This window comes from Juglans microcarpa x Juglans regia, chromosome 7D (assembly GCF_004785595.1).
Source record: "Juglans microcarpa x Juglans regia isolate MS1-56 chromosome 7D, Jm3101_v1.0, whole genome shotgun sequence".
Classification (NCBI taxonomy): domain Eukaryota; kingdom Viridiplantae; phylum Streptophyta; class Magnoliopsida; order Fagales; family Juglandaceae; genus Juglans; species Juglans microcarpa x Juglans regia.
Genome location: NC_054606.1, coordinates 21,555,844 through 21,568,970, shown reverse-complemented (window position 1 = coordinate 21,568,970; position 13,127 = coordinate 21,555,844). Strand labels below are relative to the sequence as shown.

The 13,127-nt window shown below is 37.5% G+C and overlaps 2 protein-coding genes across 2 annotated transcripts; one reads left to right on the top strand and one right to left on the bottom strand.

Moving 5' to 3' along the window:
- Positions 1–415: 415 nt before the first annotated feature.
- On the top strand, positions 416–3,522 carry LOC121239923 (pentatricopeptide repeat-containing protein At1g71210, mitochondrial). The gene has a single exon (XM_041137312.1). The coding sequence runs from the start codon at positions 685–687 to the stop codon at positions 3,334–3,336; it is 2,652 nt and encodes an 883-aa protein (XP_040993246.1). The 5' UTR covers positions 416–684; the 3' UTR covers positions 3,337–3,522.
- Positions 3,523–4,198: 676 nt separating this feature from the next.
- On the bottom strand, positions 4,199–10,773 carry LOC121239925 (pheophorbide a oxygenase, chloroplastic-like). The gene is made up of 7 exons (XM_041137316.1): positions 10,063–10,773; positions 9,377–9,612; positions 9,091–9,217; positions 8,034–8,170; positions 7,161–7,320; positions 5,068–5,346; positions 4,199–4,614 (listed from the first exon to the last, which is right to left on the bottom strand). Exons 1-7 carry the CDS (start codon positions 10,537–10,539, stop codon positions 4,360–4,362), a joined length of 1,671 nt encoding a protein of 556 aa, XP_040993250.1. The 5' UTR covers positions 10,540–10,773; the 3' UTR covers positions 4,199–4,359.
- Between the last annotated feature and the right edge of the window lie 2,354 nt (positions 10,774–13,127).

The window sequence follows — 13,127 nt, the reverse complement described above, 5'->3', positions numbered from 1 at the left end:
TCTCCAAAGTATTTGTATCCGGGTACAAATCAATGCATCAAAGAGTAAAAAGAAGTTGGTATTTTGTACCTGAGTCTGATGATGATTAAGGAATGCTCAAGTCATCGAGATAGATGTCCAGTGATTTCAACATTATCAAATAATCACATGTGACATCCCTTTTAAGAAAAAAAAAAAAAAAAAAAGAAACAAACTAAAGTGGGGATAGATTGATAAATTGACATGACTTGATGCGATACATGAGATTATAAAATTATTTTTAATATAAAATAGATTTAATATATCACATGAAATCACGTCAGTTTGTAGATTTATTTTTATATAATCTCTTTATATTTATAGCCGTTCTTGTAAGAAAAAGAATAGTCTCCATCAAACGAAGAGGTGGAGATCGAGCCATGGAGCTGCATTAATGAGTATCCCTAGTCGGAGCGAATACGAATGCATAAACTTGGACAAAAATAAACGTAGGTCCTTATTCACATATATGTATATCTATTCTGCAAGGGAAGGGCCAGTTGGGTTGGAAGAGAGAGCGAAAGATGCAGAGAGATCCTGCACCTGCAACAATGGGGAATTTGGAGGATATGAAGGAGTGGCCGTAGAGTGACTCTCTCTCTCTCTCTCTCTCTCTCTCTCTCTCGCGAAACTCCAAATTCTGAGTCTGAATCCGAAATCCCAATAATGCTCTCGCTGAAACATGTAGCCAAATCTAATGCTTTTCTCTCCCGACTGGCCACCGTGATCTCCACCTCTCAATCCTTGTCTTCTTCTTTGTCTCTATATCCCCACTTCTATTACACTGCTTCTTTTTCCTCTAACCAGAACACTCATTTCCTCCCTGCTTCCACCGACTTCTTGGCCTCCTCCTTCAAGGATTGGTTCAAGCTCCACAACAACCAACTTTTGGACCGAATTTTCGGCATCTTAGGTGCCCAGGCTGACGACGATTTACCCTCCCGCCGCGCCGCCGACCTCGCTCTCTCTCAGCTTGGCCTCCGTCTCTCCGAATCCTTCGTGTTGGAGGTTCTCGGGTATGGCAGTGACGTCCTCTCCTGCCTCAAGTTCTTCGACTGGGCCGGCCGCCAGCCTGGCTTCCACCACACCCGCGCCACCTTCTACGCTATCTTCAAAATCCTATCCAAGGCCAAGCTCATGTCCCTCATGCTCGACATCCTCCACAACTATAAGACACAGCGATACTTTCATAGGGTTCGTTTCTACGACACTTTGGTCATGGGATACGCTGTCGCGGGTAAGCCCGATATTGCGCTTCAAGTGTTTGGTAGAATGCGGTTTCAAGGTCTTGACTTGGATTCTTTTTCTTATCACGTGCTTCTGAATGCTTTGGTGGAGGAGAGTTGTTTCGACGCGGTTGATGCCATTCTTAAGCAGATTCAAATGCGAGGTTTTGAGAATGGGATCACTCATTCGATAACGGTGAAGAATTATTGCAAGCAGAACCGGTTGGACGAAGCGGAGGCTTTCTTGCGTGGGTTGATGAGTGAAGGACGAGAATTGGACGGCCATGGAGTGAGCGGGCTTGTGGATGCGCTTTGTAAGAGTAATGAGTTTGAGAAAGCAGGGAAGTTGGTCGAGGAGTTTCGGGAGTCGGGGATGGTTGCAATGGAGAATGCTTATGGGGTGTGGATGAGGGATCTGGTTCAGGCTGGGAGGTTAGATGGGGCTTTGGAATTCCTACGGAGCAAGAAGTCAATGGAAGGGTATGTTCCTGAGGTGTTTCGGTACAATGTTTTGTTATGTCGGCTTTTGAGGGAGAATCGGCTCGAGGAATTGTGTGATTTGCTGATGGAGATGAAGGAGGGTCAGATATCCCCTGATAAGGTCACTATGAATGCAGCATTGTGCTTTTTTTGTAAAGCCGGGATGGTTGATGTTGCACTCAAGTTGTACAATTTGAGGTTTGCATTCGGGCTCTCTCTTAATAGCATGGCTTATAACTATTTGATCAATACTCTATGCGGTGATGGAAGCATCGATGAAGCATATCGTGTGTTAAAAAATTCTATTGACCAAGGCTATTTCCCAGGTAGGAAAATGTTTTCTGTGCTTGCTGATGCTTTGTGCAGAGAGGGAAAGCTTGATAAGATGAAGGAGTTGCTCATGGTTGCCTTGCAGAGGAATTTTATGCCAAGTACTTCCATATACGACAGGTTTATTTCTGCTTTGTGCAAGGCTAGGAGGGTAGAAGACGGGTATTTAATACATGGGGAACTTAACAGAATGAATAAAGTTACCTCGATGAATACTTACTTTAACTTGATACATGGTTTTAACAAGTCAAACAGGGGAGATATTGCAGCGAGACTTCTTATTGAGATGCAAGAAAGGGGTCACACCCCGACTCGAGCCTTGTTCAGAGCTGTTATTAGATGTTTGTGTGATATGGAAAATCCGGAAAAGCAATTTCTCAAATTATTGGAGATCCAGTTGTCTCATCATGAACCCAATTGTGAGCTTTACAACTTTTTTATTGACGGAGCTGGCCATGCCAAAAGGCCTGAGCTGGCTAGAGAAGTATTTGAGATGATGCGGAGAAGTGGGGTTGAGCCCAATCGGAGTTCTCACATTCTTATGTTGCAGAGTTATCTAAAAAGCGAAAGAATTTCTGATGCTTTGAATTTCTTTAGAGATTTGCACCAGAGAAGAAAGATTGGAGGGAAACTATACAATCCCATGGTTGTTGGTCTTTGCAAAGTCAACAAGGTGGATGTTGCATTGGATTTGTTCGGGGAGATGAGGGATTATAGAATTGTTCCAAGTATTCAATGCTACGAGTCTCTAATAAAGCTCTTGTGCTCGAGTAAAAAGTATGATACTGCAATAAACCTTATTAATGATTTGGAGAAACTCGGCCGTCATGTAACATCCTTTATCGGTAATGTACTCTTGTTCCATTCTTTGAAGACTCAAGAGCTTTATGAAACTTGGATTCGTTTGAGAGAAGTACAGGATGAGAGCTCTTCTGGTGGTACTTCAATGCTTGGCCTGCTCGTTGGTGCATTTTCTGGTCGTGTTACTGTGAGCCAACATATTGACAACTTGGAAGAAGTGATTGAAAAGTGCTTCCCGCTCGACACCTACACATATAATTTGTTGTTGAGAAGACTAAGCAGGAGGGATATGGACCTTGCTTGTGAGTATTTCAATCGGATGTGTAAGAGAGGGTATGAACCTAATCGATGGACTTATGACATCTTAGTACATGGCTTTTTAAAACGTGGCAAGAAAGCTGAGGCTAGGATATGGTTAGAAGAGATGTTGCGGAATGGCTTTGATCCCACAGAGGGTACCATTAATTTGATGGGCATCTAATGGAATCAGTGGTCTAGGTTCCATCAGCTCGTTGATTTTAAACAACAACAAAGTTCATACAGTTTTCATGAGAAATAATCAGTTTGATGCCATACTTTGATTAGTGACATGGCACATATTAGTTTTCTAAGTGTATCTGTCAACCATTGCAGGGAATGAATGAGATGTATTTTTTGTTTTTGTTTTTATTCATTTTGAGGCACTGGCTTAAAGATATTTGCTTTTGCTTTGTATCATTTCCTTGCATTACATAAATTATTTGGCGGGGAAGTTCTCTATCTGATGCAGCATGCTTTCATTAGTAAAGATTACGAAAGGATGGCTGTTTAGTTCCCTGTAATTTTTTTCAGGCCGCAGGCCTGTAGTTATGTATGCGTATAGTTAAGCTGAAATTTGAAGAAAATTTCTTTAATCAAAGTTTTAAGACCTCTTGCAGGCTGCTTTTTGTTTAGAAAAATGATAAATATACAACCTTTTTTTTTTTTTTTATAACTATTTAAATAGAGGACATTTTTTATAAAACAGAATTATAAGAATATCATCATTTTAAAAAAATATCTTACGATCGACCGACTTAAGGTTGACAGAGGCAACTGAGTCAATGACTATGTCGAACTGTTAAAATAACAAAAGAGAGAGGAGTGCTACAATCACAAATAGATTATACCAAAGTAATACCACAGATTGATGTGGCTTCATGTGATTTGTCAGATCTGCTTTACAATAAAAGTTACTTTACAATTTGACAAATCACATAAATTTATTGAGTTACTTTTATGTAATCACTTTGTGGTTAGAGTATTTATCTAAAACAGAAACAATGTCAACGACTCTTAAAATAGGTTAGCTGTAAGCAAGCTCATTTTGACAATGGCACATATAACTTGAATGACAAATTCTCTGTACAGGTTTTGGCATAGATTCTGTATATTTGGACAAAGGTTGATTTCACTGTTAGTTTCTAATGCCTATGCATTTAGGCAAATAGTTTCAGCCAGTGCCCAAGCATCATCTTATCTCTTTCTAATCAATTTCAGCGTGTACATAATCAACAAACACAAAGTTTTTTTGTAGTTCATGCGAAGCAAAGGCCAATCCAGCACAAAGAAGTGCAAGCCCAGCCAAGAAAATCCGTAATTGCATATCTGAAGGGATCCCAGCAGTTGCACAGCAGAGAACTGTTGCACCAATTAAAAACTTCTGCAATGCCTGGAATCTTGTGTAAGCTCCTTTGCAAGATGAACATTTAAGAGTGTGCTGCTCAAATCTATCCAACATCTGGGAAACACGATGGAAGCCGAAAACTATAAAAACAGTAGCAGCATCAATTTATCCCACAGGACATGCTGCCCCTACTAAGATATTCTCTAATTTAAGGTTTATTTCAAACATGTTCTGCCTACATATGCATATTTGCCAGCGTGCATGTGTATGTACGAAAGTGCTTCATGTACCTTAGAAACATGTCTATTTTATTGTTCATAGCTTCTGAAAACAATGAAAAAGAAAAGGGAAAAGAAAAGAGGGGCTCGGGATCTGACAGCAAAGTGTCTTCCCAACTCTTGTTATAAATTCAGATATTGTATGGGCCTCATCTTAGAAACTAAATAGCAGGTCTATCTTGTATTTGTTGATTTACTTTCTTCCTTGATTAGAGAGAGAGAGAGAGCTTATTTTTGTCCCTGGAAGGTGGAGAGCTCCAAAAATGTGAGTGAAAATAAGTTTCCATACCTGACGTTTTGAAAAAACTGTTGATGGCAAAGGTTGTTGGTTGCTTATGCCAAACCACTCAGGTTGGCTGTTGCCATGTCGCCGCAGCCAATTTCGAAATGCCAAGACAAGGCGATCTGCTTGGGTGGGTGTGAATGTTATTTTTGTATACTCCTTATTAACATCAACAGAACCCTTCATTGTCTTTGAAAGAAAGACCTTCTCTTGACCCTGAAGGACAATCATGTCCCCATCATACACCTTATTTGAAGTCCAATGCTCATGCCATCTAGGAACCACCTAAAATCAATGCATACATGGGAGGAACTCAAGTTATAACGATACAAGCACTCCTTAAAACGGAAAGAAAAATTAAATATTGAGGGTAAGGTTTGCATTATTCAGTTACATAGTAAATGGAATCATAGTAAATTAAATGAATAACTAGAAAATAAGCACAAAAAAAGGGAATGAAAGAGAAGATGAACTTCCTTCATGTGGATATCTACAACTTGCTAAATCTAAATAACAGCACATCTAGCATACATTTGCTTCTATGAACATAATGGCATCTATATTATATGCATGAGTGAGAGCGATCAAAAACATTATAGGTGTGGGTGACACACACACACGTGCGGAGTAAAATGGCTTATATGATCAACCTTACATGCTTAGCACCAAAAGGTCCTCATTCAGTAAAGCTGATCTAATGGAACTAACAAAAAATCAAAACAAAAAACCAGCAACCAAAAAATCAAAACAAAAAACCAGCAACCATGTAAATAATGACTCTAATACATCTAACGGTATCTTGTAACCATGAATATTAGAAATTGTGGACAACCCTTTGGAAGATTACCAAAAAACAATCGCAACATTGTAACTTATACTCTTTGGAGGCAATTACAAAGCTAGAATTCTCAAGACAACCGTACCACATTTCACTTGCAGATTCTTGTAAAAACTAGAGCTGAAGAAGTAAGAAATTTCTTCTGTTAAGGGTGTTCCCCACATGATATCATCGTCAAGAACTGCACTATTTCTCAGCCCTACTCAAAAGCCCATCCCTTGTTCCTTTCATTGTAGATTCCCTACATTCTAGTGCCCTTCCCATCTGTGGAGGACACAATGGGCCAGATGATTTTAAAGCATGTTTATATCAAAAACATTTTCCACCCCAATACTGAGTCTCCACCCATTCAGTCATTCATGCCAAACTTTGACACAAAAATGCAACCTCTTGACAAGGATCACTGTCTTCCAAGAGTAAGCAAAGCACTGAAACTGCCTTAAACCAAACAATGACCCTTGTGAACTTAATTTTAGCATCTTTGCCCAAACGACAAACTAGTGTGTCATCAATAGGTTAGAGATGAGGAACAGTTTCCACTCAAATTAAATCAGATTCAGCAATAATTAATTCTTCCTACTCAGTCTCTGTTCAGCAGTTGCAGGGCATTTGTCTCACATGTCTATGTTCGTGTGCAACCCATCTTCTTGTTTAAGCCTATTTAAGATGCTAAAGGTAAGGATGATGCTAGAGACAAATTAACTTCATAATAATCTCAAAGGTTGGATGTGTTTCATAAAAAATTACAAATAACAGAGGTGGGCCAGGACTTTTTTCCATTTTCTTTTCCTTCTAATACTCCAATTATCTAGATCCCAAATAAGTGCTAATGTAATCTGCACAATTAATATGTGTGAACTCAAGATATGAGATTATATGATCTTCACAAGTTATGAAGGACCTTGACCTGCCTTTCAGCAACACCTTCATCTTATAATGAAAATTATTCATTCTCAGCATTTTAGACAATGTAAAAGATAAGTTTATCATCTTAAACCTCAAAATATGGGGGTCCCAGCTCTCAAATCACTTCCCAGACAATGTTGCCATATCTTATCATTGAACGGTGCCTATTCCACAAGAGGTCATAATGAAATATACCAAGTTTGCTAAACATTTTAAGATGCAATTATAATAATTTACATAAGAAAATAGTATGCTCTCGTCAGATTATAACTAAAAGAGAGAAATAATAGGATCACCCATCTTACTGCTGTCAAATTTTAAATTAAATATTAAAGTATGATTGAAGAATTCTTACCTGCCACCAGGCAGGCCCTGGCATTGTAAACTGGAAGAAGTTTCTAGCACTACAAACAATAGACCGGGTCTTCCCAGGTGCCATTGGCACATTGAAGGAACAAATCCATATTATCCATTTTTGATCACCAACTATTGGAAGCTTTGTATCTATTTCTATTCTGTTAAACATCAATACAAGTATGAGTAGGATCCAGATGTGTAAAATTAAAATAATAATTCTCTAGCATCTAAGAATTGAAAAGGGAATTTCGGGAAACTGATTTCAAGAAGATAAGAAAGTATGTCATAGATTTTAAATTCACTAGGAGTTGTAACAGCTTGGTTAACTAGATATACTTTTCATAGGGTTATGAATGACGGCTACACAATAGAGGAAAATTATCATCTAGTGCATCTCTTATTAATCTCAAGCAAAATACGCCAGTTAGCTTAGCTACTAAGCATCTTGACGTCTTACGCAGGACCTGGGGTTGACTCCTCAGCTATCTCCTCTTGTATAGCCTTTAGGTCCCAGCGCTCTCTAACGAGCCAAAATAAACGTATTCATGATAAACTTTAGAGTGAAGCCTCAAGAGATAGCCTTGAGGTATTGACCTTAAGCAGTATTGAAGAATCCCTTGATGCTAAGCCTCACATGATCTTCTTTACATATATTTTTGTTATTGATACTTCAAACTTATACAATGAAATTAAGGAGCCACTCAAGACTCCTAAGCAATCACATAAAAGAATAATTTTTTTATGCGAGAACCAAACCAGATACAAGAACCATATGCATTGGATTTGTTATGATCATGCAAACAACACTTAATCAAAGCTAAATGTAAGAAGTATGCATCTGTAACTACTTAAGTGTGAGTGATGAACTTACTTATTGATATAATAACAAGGTGCAACAAACTCAGCACTGATCCTTGGGTTGCCATCATTCGCCCCTGCAAAGCCCCAATGACCACTAGACTCTAGCTTAAAAGGCAGAGGCTTGGCTCTATCTCTCCTTCCTGTAACCTGTAAAAATATATTTATCCTATAAGCAACATGGAAAGTTATTAATTATAGTCAATGGCCTTTGGTTCAAATGTCACATCTACCCACCCCAAGCACGGGGTGGTGGGTGATATCTACTATTCGAGTTCCCTTGGGTACATGAGTATTCTACCAAACAAAAGAAGTTATCCATCATCTATTATAAAAAGTGCAATTATTAACCATTATTTATAATTAGCAAGTTCCCCTAGGATATTCCTGTCAGAAAAACATGGCCAACCAAAGACATGCTTGTATTTTTAAAAACTTCTGAACCAAAGGTCAATAAGAAAAATACAAATTGACCAAGTAATGAAAGTAACAATCCAACATATATGCACAGTTAGCTTTTTACTCAGACTGATAAGCATTAGAAGCATTGAGGCACCTTAGCATTAGATTTACCCAGGCACATTAAGCAATATACCAACTGATTTCTGCTCTTACAGAACCAGAGTTTACATACTGGTCAGGCTTTAAAAGGAATTAGAAGAAAATTGTTTCATCTAGACAACGCTTGTTGTCTGCAGAGGCAAAACACAGAGTCACTTGCTTGAACCTTATTCTCCTATCTTAGTCTGGCCTTCAATTCAACAATTCCTTCAATATTACAGAGAAACTCAGCCATGAGCACTGTACAAATTTAGCCAAGCCCTTACATTTGTTTCATGGTTGCAAATATTCAAATGTTAAAAAGTGGTTTGGTTATCTAAAGCACAAATCCAGAATGAGAATCAGGTTTGATCATATTCTTAGTGAATTAAAAATGACTGTTAAAATGATGAAGCATCATTGGCAGTGCACACAACACTGGCGAAAAGTTGCATAAATTCATAGACCAAACCAGTTCATCCCCTAATTCATAGAATAAAATTTCATTTTAAAATATTAAAAGTATACACCTTGTGATGAGCAAAATCAATGTGGGAAGGATCAGAGACATTCTCCATGAGGGTATCGTAGCCATAGAACAGATCACGCTGAATTGTCACCGACGAAAATTCAGCCTTATCAAAGTCATCAGGCAGCCTGCATAACATGGCATGTTTATTAAGATATCCATCATATTGCCATCAACTATATCTGGCAACTTTTAAAATATCATAACGAACCTATATCCTCAACTTCAATTATTAAATCAATACAAAAATATTTAAACACATTGTAGATCTGAAGTGAATCAATCACCTAGAAGGCTTGGTGCCACGTGCTCTTTCCCAGCCATTCTCATCCGGCCAAACAAAGAGCAGGCCTTGAGATTGCATAGTAGGGAACCTTGTAGCGCACGCTCTCGAAGACTTAACAGCACGAGCTTCAGGACCTTCAGTTGAAGCCTGAGGGATCCTAACACAAGATCCGCACCCATCAAATGACCAACCGTGGTATGAACACTGCAAGTTTCCGCCTTCATCAATCCGCCCTTCCTAAGAATCAGTGAACTCCTCAGGATCATGACGGCCCATCAAGAACCCAATTCCCCACTCGGTTGTGGAAAATGTACAAGAATTAAAGATATAGTTATATTGAATTTTATGTACTCCAGCGCTTCGCTACCCAATAAAGAACGATTTCCTCTAGAAAGTAGAAACCAAAACGACAGGGAGGGAAACAAAAAAACACAGCCCCATTTATTAAAGAATTTGCGAGACACTACACCAACACATGTCTTAAGTTTCCCTATCTACTTAGTTATTCATTTATACTATTCATTCATTATTTTTTTTTTTTTTGGTCAACAAATCGAATATAGGGTGAGGTTTTATTTTTCAATTATTTTCTTATCCTCAATTGTGTTAGCAACCAAACAGAGCCTAACTTCAATTCTCACAAAAAATTGGAGCGTAGAATAAGAGTGAAGGGAGAAATTATGTTACAGATAAGGGGGCGAGGCGATGGGGGCATTTGTCGTCGAAAGCAACCCATTCGCGGGCAGACCTGTCGAACCAGAGCACGAGATCTCGACCCAGAAGCTGAAACGGGGTAGGGAGATGAGGGTCCAAATCTTCAAGCAAAGAAACTGGGTACCAATGATCCCTCCAAGAGAACTTGGTACCAGACGAGCTTTCGTCACCGACGTCATCCTCAACACCATCCTCTTCTTCCACGTATTTTCCTTCTTCTTCTTCTTCTCGGTTTTCCTGAGATGCTGTTGTGGTTGGAGGAGCAGCTACACGTGGAAGAGAAAGATATCTACTTGCGGTGCCAGTACTCGGTGTTTTCCTCGAAGAGAGGCTCGCGATGTCGGTGGAGAGAAAGGGAAGGGAGGGTTTAAGGGATTTATTGGGTAGCGATAATGGTGATGATAGTCCAAGAAACGAAGAAAAAGCAGAGGCCGGGAGTAGCACTGCCATTATTTTTAGCGGGTAGTGTCTATTAGCCGAGTCCAAGCAAAGGATGTGCCTTATTTAATTCCAATGAGAGAGTGGAGGAGGGGGGGAGGGGGGTTGAGAAGTTTCTTTTTTTCTCTTTAGGGGTCAAGAGCTTTGCGTGCAAGTTTGAAATGACTCTCTCCTCTCTCTGCTAGAGAGAGAGAGAGAGAGAGAGAGAGAGAGATGTGTCTGTATCTTCGGGGCTGTGCTCCAGAAGTGAAAGGAGTTTAACGGAAAATAATTTGAGGAGGGAAATCAGCGGAGGGGACGATAGTTGTCCGAGTCTCATTGGCTAGTGGAAAGAAATTCTTTTAATTTTGTTTTGTTTTGTTACAGCGGAAACATGAGGTCCGCAACTTTGTTTGGCAGGTCCAGTCCCTCCACGTCCCACTACTGGAGAAGGCGAGAAGCTGCTGTTGATGACCAGAAGTAAAAACAAAAAACTTGGATGATAAAAAAAAGAAAAAAAGAAAAAAAAAAAAAGAAATAATAGAAACATAACTTAGGTCTCATTTAATTATACAGTTAAGTTTGAAATAAAATATTTTGTTAAAAGTTAAATAAAATATTATTATTTTAAAATTTTAAAAATAATTATTTATTATATTTTATATGAAAATTTAAGAAAATTGTAATAATTATATGAGATGAGATAAAATATTTTAATTTTGAATAACTAATGTACAACTATATATATAATAAAATATTTACTAAAAATTTTTTTTTATTATTATTATCACTTTAATATCCTTCAATTAAAAAATTAATATTTTATTATGAAATTGTAAAATGATATTTTCCGTACGGTTCTCTTAAAAATCAAAAAAGCTAGATACAACCGGCATTTGCACACGTTGGGTACTCGCCACGTAATTTAATGAAACACCATTTTACTCGACTTCTACCCTTTAGTCTTTACTACCTTCTCCTTCTTCTTCCCAACATCCCCTTCTTCCTTTTCCCTTCACCTTTTGTCTATTTTTTCCTAGAATTCCCTAAGCTCCCGCGTCCCCTTCTCCTTAACCAGTGTAAAACCATTGAAGTCCCTTCTTAGTTGCCATCTACAGTATGATTGCAGATTCATGGCATTATTTTCAACCAGATTTTCAACCAAATCTTGGCATTATACTGCACATATATATTTCAATCCTCAAAACACAGATAGTATCTTGCTTCCCTTCCAGAAAGTCTAACTGTATTGAAGCGTTTTTTGATGGAATGCTTTGTTACTCGGCGACTCTCAGACCCATATGGTTTCTGAATTAAAGGATTTTGTCAAAAAATTAAACTCATTGCCAAAAATGACTGTAAGTATTTTCCTTCTTTTTTTTTTTAAAAAAAAAAAAAAAAAACTTGATACCTAGTAATGGTGTTTTTCTTCTCAAATGAAATGCTCTGTTGAAAATAGGTTTGGGCGTCTCCAATGAAAAATGAAAGATGGAACGCACAAAATGCTTCTTCCCTTCTCAGATCTCTTCTCTCTCGAGATGTTAGGCGTGTTGGACTTCAATTTGAAATTGAGTAATTCTATATACAATTATGAAGTGTGCAACTACCGCGTAATTGCTTAAAAAAATAGTGAAATCTACTATTAAAAAATTAATTTTTTATGTAAATCTTATATTTTATTCATTTTCTTTAAAATAATTACACTAGAATTACACAATTTACAATACAAATATCTTTTCTCTTTAAAATTTATTGGACTTCTCCTTAAAAAATAAGTTCCGGGATGCTAGGCGTGTTGCCAAAAATTTTAAGTGCGTTGAACTTCTCAATTGTTTTTTTCACTTTCTGACAGATGTCGACGTGCCACGTCAGACGGTTACACACCGGTTGCCCAAGCCGGTGGTACGTAGCAACTCTCCTTAAAAATATGGTAAAAAAAAGGAAAAGCTGTTGTTGCCAAAGGAAATTGTTTTTTTTTTTTTTTTAACACAAGTAGTATATAATTTATTTACAATCACATAATAAAATGTTATTTTTTAAAAGAATTTTTTAACTATTATTTTGACATGTTAGGATTTAAAATTTTAAAATTTTATTATATAGCTAATAAATGAATTATAAAATGACAACTTCTATACCAGTTGTCTTTTAGCAAATTCTTTAACTTGTTTACAATAAGATGTTTTTATTTAAAAAAAAAAAAAAGAATCTATCCACTGTTTTTTTAAGAGTGATGCTAGTATGTCACCCAGCTTTGATCGCTGGGCGTGCCCACTACTACAAATTCTATATTTTATTTTATTTTGTTCTTTTTCTTTTTACATTTTTTAAACATCTTTAAATATTGTTAAAAAATAAAAAATATATTAATACACTAAAAGTCAATTCCTTAACCATTAAGTAAAAAATAAATTTAAATACATGACCAGTCAAAATGAGGGACAAAACTTAGCGGCATACTAGTATTTTCCTTCTTTTAATTATCATTATCTTACTTTCTATGCAATGCCCCACTAGAGTTTGGAGCTAGATTAGTAGGAAAACCCTAATTTTTAGCCCACACAAGGATATCTTTTAGGCGGGTGCTCTTCCAAGGCCATCCCACATTCCATTCTTTTTGA